At 37.4% G+C, this 14,236-nt stretch overlaps 1 protein-coding gene across 4 annotated transcripts in view; it reads left to right on the top strand.

Annotated features, from left to right (window-relative positions):
- LOC128990686 (CCR4-NOT transcription complex subunit 6-like) overlaps positions 1-14,236 on the top strand; it is a 232,634-nt gene that overhangs the window by 186,037 nt on the left and 32,361 nt on the right. For 3 of the 4 annotated variants that reach the window (XR_008490555.1, XM_054413204.1, XM_054413203.1), the window contains exons 5-7: positions 9,742-9,810; positions 10,018-10,175; positions 10,650-10,804. Coding sequence is in view for 3 of the 4 variants with exons in the window: in XM_054413204.1 (XP_054269179.1) it covers positions 9,742-9,810; positions 10,018-10,175; positions 10,650-10,804 (382 nt within the window). In the remaining variant the exon portion in view is untranslated. Of the gene's footprint in view, positions 1-9,429; positions 9,522-9,741; positions 9,811-10,017; positions 10,176-10,649; positions 10,805-14,236 lie in introns of those variants that run through there. The other variant, XM_054413205.1, reaches the window with a different exon arrangement.

Genomic DNA, 14,236 nt, shown 5'->3' with positions numbered 1-14,236 from the left:
ATACGGACCGCGCGTACTACTTTCTCTAGGGCACCTATTTGTGTTGCCAGCTAACCTAAAAACGTGTTGTATAGTGTTTGAAAGACTAATTATTTATATGCTTTATAGTGACTGTAGGAAAAATATAATGTGTAACACGAGTGAAAAAGGCCTTTGCTGCACTCGAGATCATTCCGCACTCGCCTGCGGCTCGTGCGTAAACATTGCTCTCGTGTGCAGCAAAGTGCCACTTTCACCACTAGTTACACAAATAACTATTGCCGCACTCCAGGATTTCAACCAAGCAACACAAAACGGCGTGCTTTTATTAGGCACGTAATACGTGTATGAAAATAAGTTGGCACACTTATTAATAGTAAGTTGGCGCACGTTAAGTTGGGCATTCTGTAACCTTATATTACAGAATACTTGCAGGCTCAATCCTTAGTTTTGGTCAAAGTAAATTAGTTGACTTGAAAGTACGACACCGACGTCTTAAATATACACCTGTTAGGATTATAATTGGGAGATAAATGAAGATAATTACCGATTATTCTGAAGATCAATTTAAACCACATCCAAGCTTCAATCCCTTAAGTAGCCTAATTTTAATTAATGTAATCTTCTCTCCCGTGACATACAACTAAGAAAAAGAATAACAAATTGCGGTAGTTAATTTAAGAGCTTTCAATCAACAGCACTGCGTATGAATTCGCCTTTGAAACTATTCAATCAGTAAACCATATTGCGATAATTAATCTTAGAGAGAAATTAAGATAATCTATCAGATGGGAAACGGAGCGAGTGCCGTTGAACCGTCAAAACAGTCAGGTTTGACGAGTGCCATTTGACTCTCCAGAGCGTAACAGGGGAGGGGTATTAGTAGAAGGGCGTGTATTGGCCAGGATGTACCGGAGACCAGGTTTAACTGGGCTACCCTAATTTTGATTGTAAATATAGATTCGATTACTAAACTTCCATTCGGGGGTTTTCTAAATCAACAAGTTTTGTTAGGTTATAATAGTTTAATTTTACCCCTCAAACAAGTTTTGCTCATGCTCCCCCCCCAGGGGGGCCTCCTGGTAGATCTTTCCACCCCCATACCCGCAGCACCGTGGGACCGGTCACTGATACCTGGCTGGCACTCGCACCGCTAAGCCTAAAAAATTACCCCCGTCAAAGTTTTTAGGCAATTGGCACTCGGCCCTGCACTCCTAGCAGATTTACATATATTTCTAAACTTACTTGACCAAACATTGTCCAATCATGGTACTAATTTTGAAGGATATATGCACTATTCAGCATCCATATTTCGGGTCCGAATCCAGATGAAATAGCTATGCACGATAAATAATTTTGGGAAAAACTTTAAATAATTTTTTATCTATCTACTGAGTCTATTTCACATAACACAATAACCCATTAAAAATACTGTAATTGATTTGTGTTGGAACTTTACGCAAATTAGCAGCAATACGAGTGTTTTTTCCAGGGGATTCAATGAGAGCATTGAGCTTGGTGAACTTGAACTTTATCCCTCGGTGGGCGTCGAGAATTAACATACAATCATCTGTCATGCCTGGTGTAGTGTAGTCTGTAGTCTCAGGGGATCATCGTCGTGCCATCGCTGTACACCTACACACCTACAGGCTGTGTTTATACTGGCTAAACTGTGTGGTCATTGTAATCAACTAGTTCCAACCCAGTACAGACATTACAATGACAATGGAGCAATTAAATACGCCGCTGGAATAAGACGTTGGAGGAACCATACGTGTTCGTTGTTCATAAATAAATAAGCAGATACAGTAGATACATGCAGCCATCCTTCATTTTCGAAACGAGGTTTTAAAGTATGTAAAATAGTATATAATAGGATATATAATATATATAATATATAAATATAAATATAAAATATAAATATATAATACATATATAATGTATATAATATATAATAGGAGTTATAATCTGTTTACAAAAACTCAATAATCATTACATATTTGCTCATTGTATTTGCTACAAGGATACATTTGCCCGAGTAACTAGATGTGATGTATAAAATCAATCGACCCTGTATGAAAACAATTGTTTCATATAACATTTTATTTACTTCAATGTATTCTTATTTATAAACCTATTTTCGCATCGTGTTTTGTCACTATCGCTTTCAATTGGTAAAGTAGCCATTAATAGAGTACCACCATTGATTTCTTCATACCGAAGTAAATATCTTGTATTAAAAAAACATCTAGGGCTAGTTTTTGTATTCAAACCTAATAAAGTCAGTCTGTATCACAGTGTGTGCTTAAAAAATGTCCCGTCTTAGTTTTGTTATCGATACTATGAAAGCTAAAGGGGGAGCGAAACTTCGGTCCCTGAGGACCCGGGTTCAATTCCCACAAAATCACCAATGGATTTTATCTAAGTGACAATGCCGCAACCTTAGGTCTAGCCTGAAGTAATGTGAAAAACAATCCCGGGCTCGTGTCTAGCATCCAAGGGGAAAAATCACGAATTTAACGTAACCTAACAGAGATGCTATAGTTTACAATACGTCCTTTCAGTTTGGTTGGTGAAACGGTTGACGTACTTGAGAGAAATTAGTAATTGACACCAGGATAATTTGTGTGACGTCTGTGTCAAAATTTACCTTCGGTCGTTTTTATTCTAACACCGTGCACAGATTTAATATGGAAATGTTATGTCTACTTCTATTCATCGTTAAAAAATCCACGATTGGATATTTACGATAGTAATTACATCTCTCTTGACAATATCTTGGAGTGTTCGTCCCATTGCTACTTTTCACACCACCCCATTGTAGCAATCTGGTCTTTTGACAGCGCTGTACTTCGGTCCCCAAGTTCCCGGGTTCAAACCCCGCCAATCACCCATTTTTTTGGCCTAGTACGCTAGGCACGATCCCGGGATTGTTTATCACATTACTTCAGGCTAGACCTAGATGTTGTGGCATTATCACTTAGATAAATCCATTGTTGATTTGGCGGGATTTGAACCTGGGACCTCAGGCACCGAAGTCCCTTGTTCTAACCATTAGACCATTGTAGATGCACCAACTGTATCAACCCTCTGTTACGTCATCATCCAGCGATCCAACGTATACTTGCACTACTTCCACATTCACTCCTATCTCTTTGTCGTGTTGTTGATAATATTGTCCTACTATCGCACTAATAGACGTCGACTCGTGTTGCTGTTCCGATAACATTACATTGTTCGCTCTAGTTTTAGGTTGGGCCAACTTTGGGATCTGGCGTACAACAAGTATCAATCTATGTGACAAATTGTGGTTGAGTGAATACCAGTTGCCTTCTCAATTTGTACGATTTGTCTAGTTGGCAAGTGTTATGAGTGTTTCCGGAGGGGTGTCAAGTAAAGTATAAATTTGTATAAGTAAGCATGCATTCGCATTATTTTCAACTTACAAAAATTTCACGAGCATCGAATAGGGCCGGCGGCCGCATTCAGGTTTCAAGGATTTGCAGGCGTTCATTTGCGTTATAGGTATTCATTTTAATTTTTCATGTCCATACATTTTGATTTTGCCCTAATGTGCACGTTGTGCCTTCAGACAAATATCCCTGACGATAGATAACAATATCATGTACGATATACATGGAATTCTCCCACTTGAAGGGCGTTATTTTATTGATGGCCTTATCTTTGACACAATTTTCCACTAGTTGGGCATCTTGAGAAGGGATTATTTTAATTTTTCAATGTTTCTTGATCTTCAATACTTTTAAATTGGCATTTTGTTGAACACTTCGAACATTTGTACTTTGTCCACTATTCCTTAGGCTGGACGATACTTGTGGTACATGCACATTATCTCTTTGGCTAGTGTTTTAGTTACGTGCGTTTACATTCTTGTTACTTTTCATTCGGAAAGTACCTTACTCTGTGGAAATTATAACAATCAATTATTGTTCCTCAACATTTTACTCCCTTTGCGTGTTGTACATCCCATGGGGCAACGGAGGGTATCTGCTATCTGTTGTGTCGCGGTCCGTTGCGGTTCTATTGAATAAATCATGAACACCGTGGGGAGGAATGGAGGAATGGACGTAAAAGTGAAGGTAGTGAAGAAGACAGAGATGAACGTGACGGGCGTGACGTTGTGTGACGTAACGTGACCCAGATATCGCCACGTGCTACGTGCAATGGCGGAATGTCAAATGGACGTTTGATAATACAATTGATACTGCATGTTGTTATGCACTTAGGGTCTTCACTACGAACACGGGCAGCTCGTGTGAGGAGGAAGCATAGAGTGACGGGAGTACACTTTACATTGAGCATTGCTCAGAACAACTCAACTCGCTAGGCTGAGAGGTTAAAAGGGAGAAAGGGCTACAAGAACTCTAGTGGCTTTTGTTGTCAGGCTTATAAATAAGTGGTTGAGTTGCTATTTGACCAAATAATCTACTTAATTTGTACTCTGCAGTAACAGAATTAATGGTTGAGAATAAATCCTCAAATCGAAATACAACCACTGCAATGTGTATTAATAAGTACGAGTGTCCTTTTTGCTCAGAATAGATTAGCAAACAATCAGCATATACTAATAATAGTATATTTCGTACCTAGGGCGGAAAATGAGGTTTGCCGGTTCAGATAGTTTTTAAGTTCGAGACGAAGTCGAGAACTTAAATCGATCGAGAGCTGCAAAACCATTTCGGTCTGTTGTACAAACACTATTTTTCACCACACTATACCCTATTACCACTATTCACCACTATAATAATGCACACTAATGGTCAACACAACTACAACTTTAAGGTTATGTGAAGAAATGATTTGAGGAATGAGCAAAAATATTAATAAATAGTTGATAGGCAGCGGTGAAAATAAAACAATTATATTGCAATGCTATGGATACTGATTGTGTATTTAATATGCATTCATGTTTTAAGAAAGTAAGCGTGTAGTTGATTTTGCGGTCCTAGAGATGTAAAAACCTGCTCGGTCCCCAAATGACGATGACAGCTTTCATGGCCAGCAAAACTTAACTTTCAGCCACTCATTACCGTATGTAAAACAGATAAAAACATCTTAGTGTGGTGAAAATTTATTTCTTGACCTATACCATCAATAAACAATGTAAATGCAACATGATTCTTATCTCGTATCAGGTAACTTGTCAAACTGTGTAAGTGTTTTTGTGATTGCTTTAAGGCTACAATCACATTGGACGCACGCTTGCACAAGTATTTTTGTAATTTCGACTTACCTGTTTATAATAATTCACATGCAACTGCTTGCACGCGTGGGCCACCAAAATACTTGTGCAATCGTGCGTCCAATGTGATCGTAGCCTAAGATGTCAAAACATAATGCGGTTACACAAAATTCTTAAACGACGTTTCGGTACTTTAGGTTTGTTCATCATACTACAATTATTAATTTTTTTCAAACTGTGTACGTGGTCTGGTTTGCATATTAATAGTTTTCTTCCTCAAGATTGCAAACGATTTTTCAAACCCACCTCGGTGAAACATTTCTCCTATCGTTTAAGGAGGCCCGTGTATAGAATACAGCTGGTGATAAGATAAGGGTTTTAACTGACATTTCCACACGTTACACTATCGTCTGTGTTAACATGTCGTGTTTCTAATTTACCACACAATTAATCCCGAGGCGGTACCGAGGCACCGTTGTACCGCACTCTACTTGGTAAACCTCAATACCCGCGGCATGTGTCGGAAATGGCGGGAGAAAGCCAAAATGTGTTTACACGGGTCAGTGTCAGTGCCCTCGGGTTTATTTTAGTTATAAAAATGAGACTCATGATTTAGTTTATTTAATGAGCGTATTGAAATTTCCGGCGAAATCGAATGGAATCTATAAAAAAGGTTTTCATAGCTATGTAAACGGAATTCTAGTTACTGTACCGTGACTTTTACTGGAATTGCTGAATTTAAAATATCTTTGTAAAGATAAAATATTTGAGACTGCATTGAAACTTAAAACGTCGTACTTTCAAGTCAACAATGGATTTTTTCCTAAACTATGATCGGAGACGGAGTCTGCTGGTATTCTGTAAAGTTTATGGCTTTTTGCACCACAATGTTTGTTCAAAGAAAATAAATTATTTAACCCACACTATGTGTATACATGACCTATTCGGCACTGAATTCTTATGCTTCGTGATACCGAAGGAACAACTATTAAAAACCGACTTTAAACAGCAGACAGACTTTTTTGTTACCAAACATCAAATAATCATTACGTAGCGCCGCTTGTAAATTGACAAATGACTGAAGCTTCTTAGAAAGATTCCACAGTGTTTGAAAAAGACGTGTGTTTATTTTTGACGTTTTGCTGAACAAGCAATTGGCGACAAGCTCTAACTTATTGGATACTCCAAGGTCTTGGACATAGCCTTGGCCTTGCATCGCCTTGTACCTTGTAACTCTCACACGCACACCAATACACACATACACACACTGACACCTGTATTATTACATCATTGCTTGTACAAACTATTGTTTTAAATTATCACCCCAAAGGAAGGTCGGCGTGGGTGTGGTCCACCCAACAGTGGCATGGACCTGTTGAGGCCAATGGAAATTGAATAGATAAAGGAGTAATTGAAAATTAAATGTTTCGTAAAAGTGCAATATACGTTATTCAGTACACTGGTAAGATTTGTTGTTTTACTTGATGTAAGGTTTATGTTTACGTGATATCCTAGTTGTTTTAAAACTGATGTGTTGAAAATCTGTTACACCTGTAATTTTGCCACTGTTTGATTATGGCTTTTTCTGCAAGTGTACTTCCAATTTTATAAGGAGTAGCCCAACGTAAAACTGATATTCTTGTGGATTTCCTAAACTATTTACTACTGGAATCGAGAAACATTTTTGGTAATTTAAGCTAACCGGTAGTTAAGTTGAAAAATTGATGCGATTTGGAAGGAGACAACGCTATTTCTGAAGAATCGTAAACCAATAGCATCCTATAGTGCTGGGGACGTATTTTGTCACCCCAGAGTCAGTTTTTTTGTTTTTTTTTCAGTGAAGATATTGCATAGAAAATCCATAACAATTTGTTTACCTTTACTTAACTTTTAGATACATTTTATGAGCGGGCGTTTTTTTGCCACCTAGAAAATATATTTTCCTTCGGTTATATATATTTTTTAAAGCCTATATTCTTTTAAATACAGTTCTGTACATTTCTCTATGAAAAACATTTCTCTCTGATATTAGTAACACCTCTCGCTATATTTGTTTACAACTTAACACTTTGATGATAAGTCTCCACTGAGCGTTTCCCACGTGGCCGCTCCACACACCCACACACGGTTGCATCACTAGTGCAGTCACACAGTCACAGACGGAGGATGTATCTAGGAAGTGAAAGTGTCGCGACAAATGTCAATAGGGTATCGGAGTCATCGTTCTTCTCCGTGGCTGCGATGTCAATGTTGATACAGCTGAAGAGTGCACGCGGTAGTCGGTGAACGGTGAATGACTCTCCCACGACTCAAGCTCTGTAATGCGGCGATGGGGTTGGGAGGTGAAGTTGGATTCTGTAAAGTAGGGAGAGCAAATGCATTATCACTAAGTACTCAGAAGTTTCCTTATCTTCCCATCTTCCTATCATTGGACGCTAAGCTCTAATCTAGAACTGGTCAGGATTCTGGTTAAATCCATTAATGATTGGTGGGATTTGAACCCGGGACCTCAAGAGACCTAAAACTCGCGCTCTACCACTAGACCAGCTCGCGTCCCTGCAGCGATGTGACCTTCTTTTAACCCTATAAGAATCCCAATGTTGACACTTGCATTTCGTGATTTTGTTTTTTTACCGATGTATAATAGGTGCAACATTCAATGTACAAAATCACTTCCTCGCAATAATCTTGAATTCTCCGGATTACAAAGAATCACTTAACTTTTTCAACATAGGCGAATGCCCTGTAAATGTAAACAAAGAGTTGAGAATAAATTAACCTATCCAGCACTTCGGCTTCGCCGATATAACGTAAGTTGTAAACCCATTGCGACACCCCATTTCCATTTAGCACCTCCAGACGTCGAACAATGACGCATTGAATGGCGGTCCAACAAAGAGTGGATGCGGCGCAACAGGCCCGGGGCCGATACCCTGTCGCAAGACCGCGGGGTTGGGCAAGCAGGTGGAGTGTGGACAAGGTCAGCGAGTGACCCCCCGTCGATATGTTTGGTGATGTGGACAATGAAAGTTGAAACGTTCTTGTCTTTGACAATGGCGTAGGCGCTCGGATTGATTCAATTCATTTATTGTGCAAAGACACGAGTGTTGTTCAACACATTGTATTGGAGTGTGTTGTGTAAAGAAAGATTAGCTAATGCAATCAATCTCTTAGGATATACAACACTAGTCTGCATTATGCAATTTTTTTAAGTAATTTACGGAGTAACCAATCTAATATCGTATTTAACATAATGTATGTATGAGATAAAATGGGCTCCTGACACAGACAGATTTAGGCATTATTTCTGGTATTCCTCCCGTACATATACGTTGTGTGCGTTTTAAGACGTTTTCTCAGTTTTATAGTGTTCATTGTCCATATGCGATGAACGATGAGTTGTATTAATTGAATACACATATTATACTTTGTATCGTCCCTTATATATTGCACCTCTGGCCTCAGGATTCATGCTCATTATGCACATGAGATGAGTTGTATTTTCAATAGATTCTTCTTTTTCCTATGGAATCACTGCTCATGCTGAATATTCCACGTGATGATTGTCGATACTACTGTCGGGTCAAAAAGTATAGAACAGTTTATAGAACATACTTCTTACGGTGCAATAACAGCTCAAACTCGATTATCTATACTTTTTGACCCGTCAGTAGATCCTCTGGCCTCACGACTCATGCTTATCCACATGAGATGAGTTGTATTGTCAAAAGATGCTTCTTTTTCCTCTAGCCTCAGTGTTCATGCTTAAAAAAATCATCATGTGATGATAATTTACATTGTTGACACAGATTGATTCTATTTGCTCCTCTGGCCTCACGACTCATGCTTATCCACATGAGATGAGTTGTATTGTCAAAAGATGCTTCTTTTTCCTCTAGCCTCAGTGTTCATGCTTAAAAAAAATCCTCATGTGATGATAATTTACATTGTTGACACGGATTCTATTTGCTCCTCTGACCTCAGTGCTCATGCTCAATATCCTCATGAGATGGGTTGTATTGTCAAAAGAGATTCTTCTTATTCCTCTGACCTCAGTGCTCATGCTCAGTCTCCACATGTGATGAGTTGTACTGTTGACACAGATCCTACTTGATCCTCTAGCCTCAGTGAGCATGCTTAGTATACACGTACAAGGCGTCTGCCGCTCCTATGGGCCTCCAAGGTCTTCCACCTATGTGACTGGACTGTAGACTCTCTACAATGCCATATGTCCTCCCTTGCCCTTCCCTTTGCTCTTGTTGCTATTGCAAACTATCTTATTAGCCTTCTTCAGTATAATAGAACACATTAATTCGTTATGTTATGAATGTATATTGCTGTAAGTTTTCTTTCTTGTAATATCGATATCTATGCAACGAGTTTTGCTGTTGATTTAAATAAATTTATACACATTTATGGCTTAGTTCAGTTTGAATTTTTTACAGTGCATGTTAAAAAATGGGTAGAAAATATATTTTTTTTTTTTTAGCAAATGAACTTACGTTTGATTATTGACTGTGAGATATTGACATTTTATTAATCTTAGGTTTCTGTTTCAGTGAGGTCGCCCCAACCACCAGAGAGGCCCTGGATACCATTAGCAAGGCCGAACAGGACAAAACCAACATGTAAGTTGTGTATACATCACAAAATCAAACCTCTTGTATCTAGCACTTAAGAAGACTATCATTACTCTTTTTTATTTAACATGTTCAAAGCTCGCAACTTTTATTCATTCCCCTAGTGAAATAACTTTTTGACCGTCGAGTTCTTCTTATAATTCTAAAGGATCAGTTTTATGCTGATGTTAGTAACATTGCTGCTTGTTTGTATAGGTCTGATGACCGTGATGTGTTACAACGTGCTGTGTGACAAGTACGCCACCAGACAGATGTACGGGTATTGTCCTTCGTGGGCCCTCACCTGGGACTACCGCAAGAAGGCCATCCTCGGAGAGATAAGGCATTATACTGCGGACATCATAAGTCTTCAGGTAAACATCATAGCTGAGTTGTAGAGCTCGAGATCTGGCGAAAAGACAGATTTGTTATTGCTCAAAACTGCACTCAGCTGTCTTAATTGGTTTTTAAAAGAAAAATACCCTATCCTGGTGAGTTAGAGTAGTATAAATTTAATATCATCTCTCACCTCACTTCCTCTGATACATTAGAATATGTTACAGCTGATTATGGATTATACAATTTTTCTCCTTGAGTGGTTTTTATTACCAGAAAGTTCTTAAGGAACTATAATGATAAAAACCGGTGAATATATACATAAGTGTTCCATAAACATTACACTGAGTAGATAAATAATAAGTTTTTGGTTATATTATGCACGGTTTCTCTTCTAATTCCATCAATCCTTTTGTTATTTCGTCACTGTTTTTCAATAACCTATATAACAGCAACCTTGAAGTTAGGGATGTGTGTTTACTGTTTTATACGTTTATGAAACTATGTTTCAGGAAGTGGAAACTGATCAGTTCTACAAGTTTTTCCTGCCGGAGCTGAAGAGGGATGGCTACGATGGAATATTCTCTCCCAAGTCCAGAGCTAAGACTATGTCCGAAAATGAACGGAAGTATGTGGATGGGTGCGCCATATTCTACCGAACAGCCAAGTATGTTTTCAAGTTTTGTGTTTAAACAGGTTAAATATTGTAATATTTGTATTTTTTGTCTGAGAAATAATATTTGTTATATTTAAAAGTACTTTGTACACATTTTAGCGCAGTGGAAAATAAACTTCAACTCGATTCCTTGCAATTTTGCTTCTGCGTGTGTCCCCTATGTTTTGTGGAACTACAAGAAAAGCGCACACACAAAACATGGGATAGAATAAAAAATTTTAGTCCCACCGATAAAAAAAATAAAATAAAATAAAGACTAGTTAAAGTGTTTCCGACAAAAATAATTTATTGGGCTAAAAACTATTTTTGTGGGTTAAGCCTCTACAACTCTGAGGTTAAGTCCAACAACTTATCACTTTTCCAGCATAATCTTAGTTCATTCTTTGACAACATAGCATATTTATAAGCAATAATAAGTATGGGACTCAACAATCAAGTGTGTAGTGTGTATATCAAGTATCTTCAACAGTAATGTCCAACGCTTAACAAGTACTGAGAGGAACATGTTCAAACACCTGGGTGTTCCTAGTAACCAGTGGCCAGTGAGTCATTCCATGTCCAATTGCCAAATTTACAGTATTGTGTGTGATTGGTGTTGGTATTCTGGTGGGCCGAGGTGTACGGTACTAGAGATGGGAAATACCGTTATTTTTCACTTTTCAGTAATAGTCAGAACGTTCCTTAGTTATTTGGTAATAGGTGAAATAACATTAACATTTTTGTCACCTGTTATTTCCCCTTCCAATGTTATTTCACTTATAGGGCTACAAAAACGTTATAAAAATGTTTACTATTAATTAATAGGATTACACGGTCAGTGTTATTTCATTTGTTCGACCTACCAACTACCAGTTCAGTTCAGACGATGTTACAAAAATATATGATTCTCAGTAACTATTACCATTGACTATTGGATACAGAAGCTATTACGTTTGTATGCATTGCTAGTTTGTACTACGAGGTTACAAAAATACTGTAATATGATTCTGAGTAAACTATTACCGAGCGTTTACTATTAATTAATAGGACGACACGGTCAGCGTTATTTCACTAGCTCAATTTAACGGTTCAGAAAACGTGAAAAAATGATAGGATATTCTCAGTAACCTGTTACCAAGGTTATAGGTGAATCTTCAGTAATAGTGAAATTTACCCTATTAAGAGCCCAACATTATACTGTACTGTCTGTAGGTGATGTGTCAGTGTCTTGTCCCTCTCCTCTTACCTCCCCCCCCCTGATCTCTTATCTTGTCAACACTAATCACTCTGATTTGTGCTTCAAACTCCTTTGTAATCAGATCAATTACCTGACCATTACTTGCTTATCTTGATACTTTCTACAAGTCACTAGTTGCATTGAAAGTAAACAAATCAAAGCTAAACATTGCAACTGATCCGTTTGACTTGCATCACACAACTGTTCCTGTTCCGGGATGAATCAGATTATAATTGTTTTTATTGACTTTTTGGCCATGTAGTTTTGTTTTGTTTGGTTGGAATTGATAACAGTACAGTCTAAAATATTTTTATACATTTTATCTTGGTGGGAGTAATATGGTGATAATGGTGCAACTTGGGAAATAAACAAAAAATAGCAGTATCAATGTCATTATTTCCCCCTAAAGTAAAGGAATAACTGGGGAATATACCTAGTAATTTTATAAAACTAAAACTAACCGGCTTATAAATAAAGATAAAATAAAATTCTGTACATTTATTACTGATTAAAACTATGTCATACATTTAATGAAATGTAAGTATTTGCAAGAATTCTGATCCTCAATCAGGTGTAATTAAATATGTCAAAAACATTTTCCTGATTTAAAATGTATAAAATTTTTAAAACATCACTCTATTTTATAAGTGTAATTTAGTTCAATGTTGTGTAAAATTTAATATGTATTTAATATGTATACAAAGTCTAAAACAATTGTATGTCATTACAAAACATTTTTAACTGTAAACATTTTATGAGTTGTGCGCTGATTACTCTTTATAAACTGTATAATTTTAAAATTATTTAATTTTAAAATAGTTTTTTGAGTGTCCAAAGCATTTGTATAATTTTTATTTTTAAGAAACGTAAACTTTTAAAATGCTTCATTTCAGTTGAAAATCCAATCAGAGTTGATAAGTTTATCTTCTCTTACATTTCCATCAGTACTCAAGTAGAGTGATGATGCATATCATCCAGCCATTTTTCTAATTCACCATCCACATCAAGAGCTGTTCAGAAACTGGCATTAAATGCCGGTCACGATTCCAAGAAACGTTTTCATCAGTAAAGGTGGCACGGGCGACCGATCGAATTACGAGGTTAAATGAAATTGGACGTATTGGATGATAACGGTGTACAGTGTATTGAGGACGTAGAACGTTGCAGATGTGATTGGTGGTGATGCAATGATCGGTTACATCAGGGGCATTAGTTTTGGGCGGAACAATAATGGCATGACCGCACGTGATCAATGAGCAGGTGACTGGACCAGTCTCCTCTCACCTCCACCTGGCGAGTAATGTCTAATGTCTGTCCGGCGTATCCTGGATACTGGACTAACCGCGCAACTAGGACCAGGGAAGTCTTTCTCCTCTTAGAATTTATCAGTCAGGAAAACTGTTACCATATGTGGTAACATTAAAACATTATCAAGCCATTCTAAATGGATTCAGTAGGGGCTTTATAATTCTTGTATCAAGGAACCTTCTCACTATTTATCGTCACATTTCTGTAAGTTTGTAGACAAAAATAATATTAGATTTAGCTTTGGTATTGTTGCCTGAGTTCTTGTAACAGAAACATCTTACCTGCAAGAACTCAAGCAACAAAAAAGGTAAATCTAATATAATTCAAGTTCTTGAAACTGAGATGAGAAAAAAAATCAAATTTAACAATTTTAAATTATTGTTGATCCGAGTATTTTCATAAAGTGTAATAAACTTTCAAAAGTATCATTTTAGTCATTATAAATATATAATTCACTTAATTGGCAAGGGCACCAGTACTCGGGGGCAAGTGGGGCAGCAACCTCCCCCCCTACCATCTTTTAAAGAAAGAGAAAATCAAAATGAACATGTAGAAAAACGTATTTTTGTCAAAACATCATTGAATAGTTTGGTAAATAACTACTCCAAAATCGTCAAAACCAATTATCTAGCCAATTACTACTAATTATTGTGCTATTTTAGGGTCATTACGGCTAAATACAGGGTGTCCAGCCGGGGAGCCGGAATGGAAAAACTGAAAACCCTGAAATTGTATCTGCATTTTGACGACCTAGAAAAGTCTCTGAATTGTACATGATTTTTTTTTAAGAACCGGGAAATTAAAAAGTTTAAGTAATAGCTGAGAAACCCGCCAAAAATAGCCGATTTTTATCTTTTTGCCTAGTTGAAAATTCTGATCGCGTGGTAAAACTATCACGA

Source organism: Macrosteles quadrilineatus, unplaced genomic scaffold, assembly GCF_028750875.1.
Source record: "Macrosteles quadrilineatus isolate MER2022 unplaced genomic scaffold, UCM_ALF_1.0 Scaffold_3__2_contigs__length_128488019, whole genome shotgun sequence".
NCBI lineage: Eukaryota > Metazoa > Arthropoda > Insecta > Hemiptera > Cicadellidae > Macrosteles > Macrosteles quadrilineatus.
The sequence above is the reverse complement of the archived record's forward strand: the minus strand, read 5'-3'. Positions and strand labels throughout refer to the sequence as shown.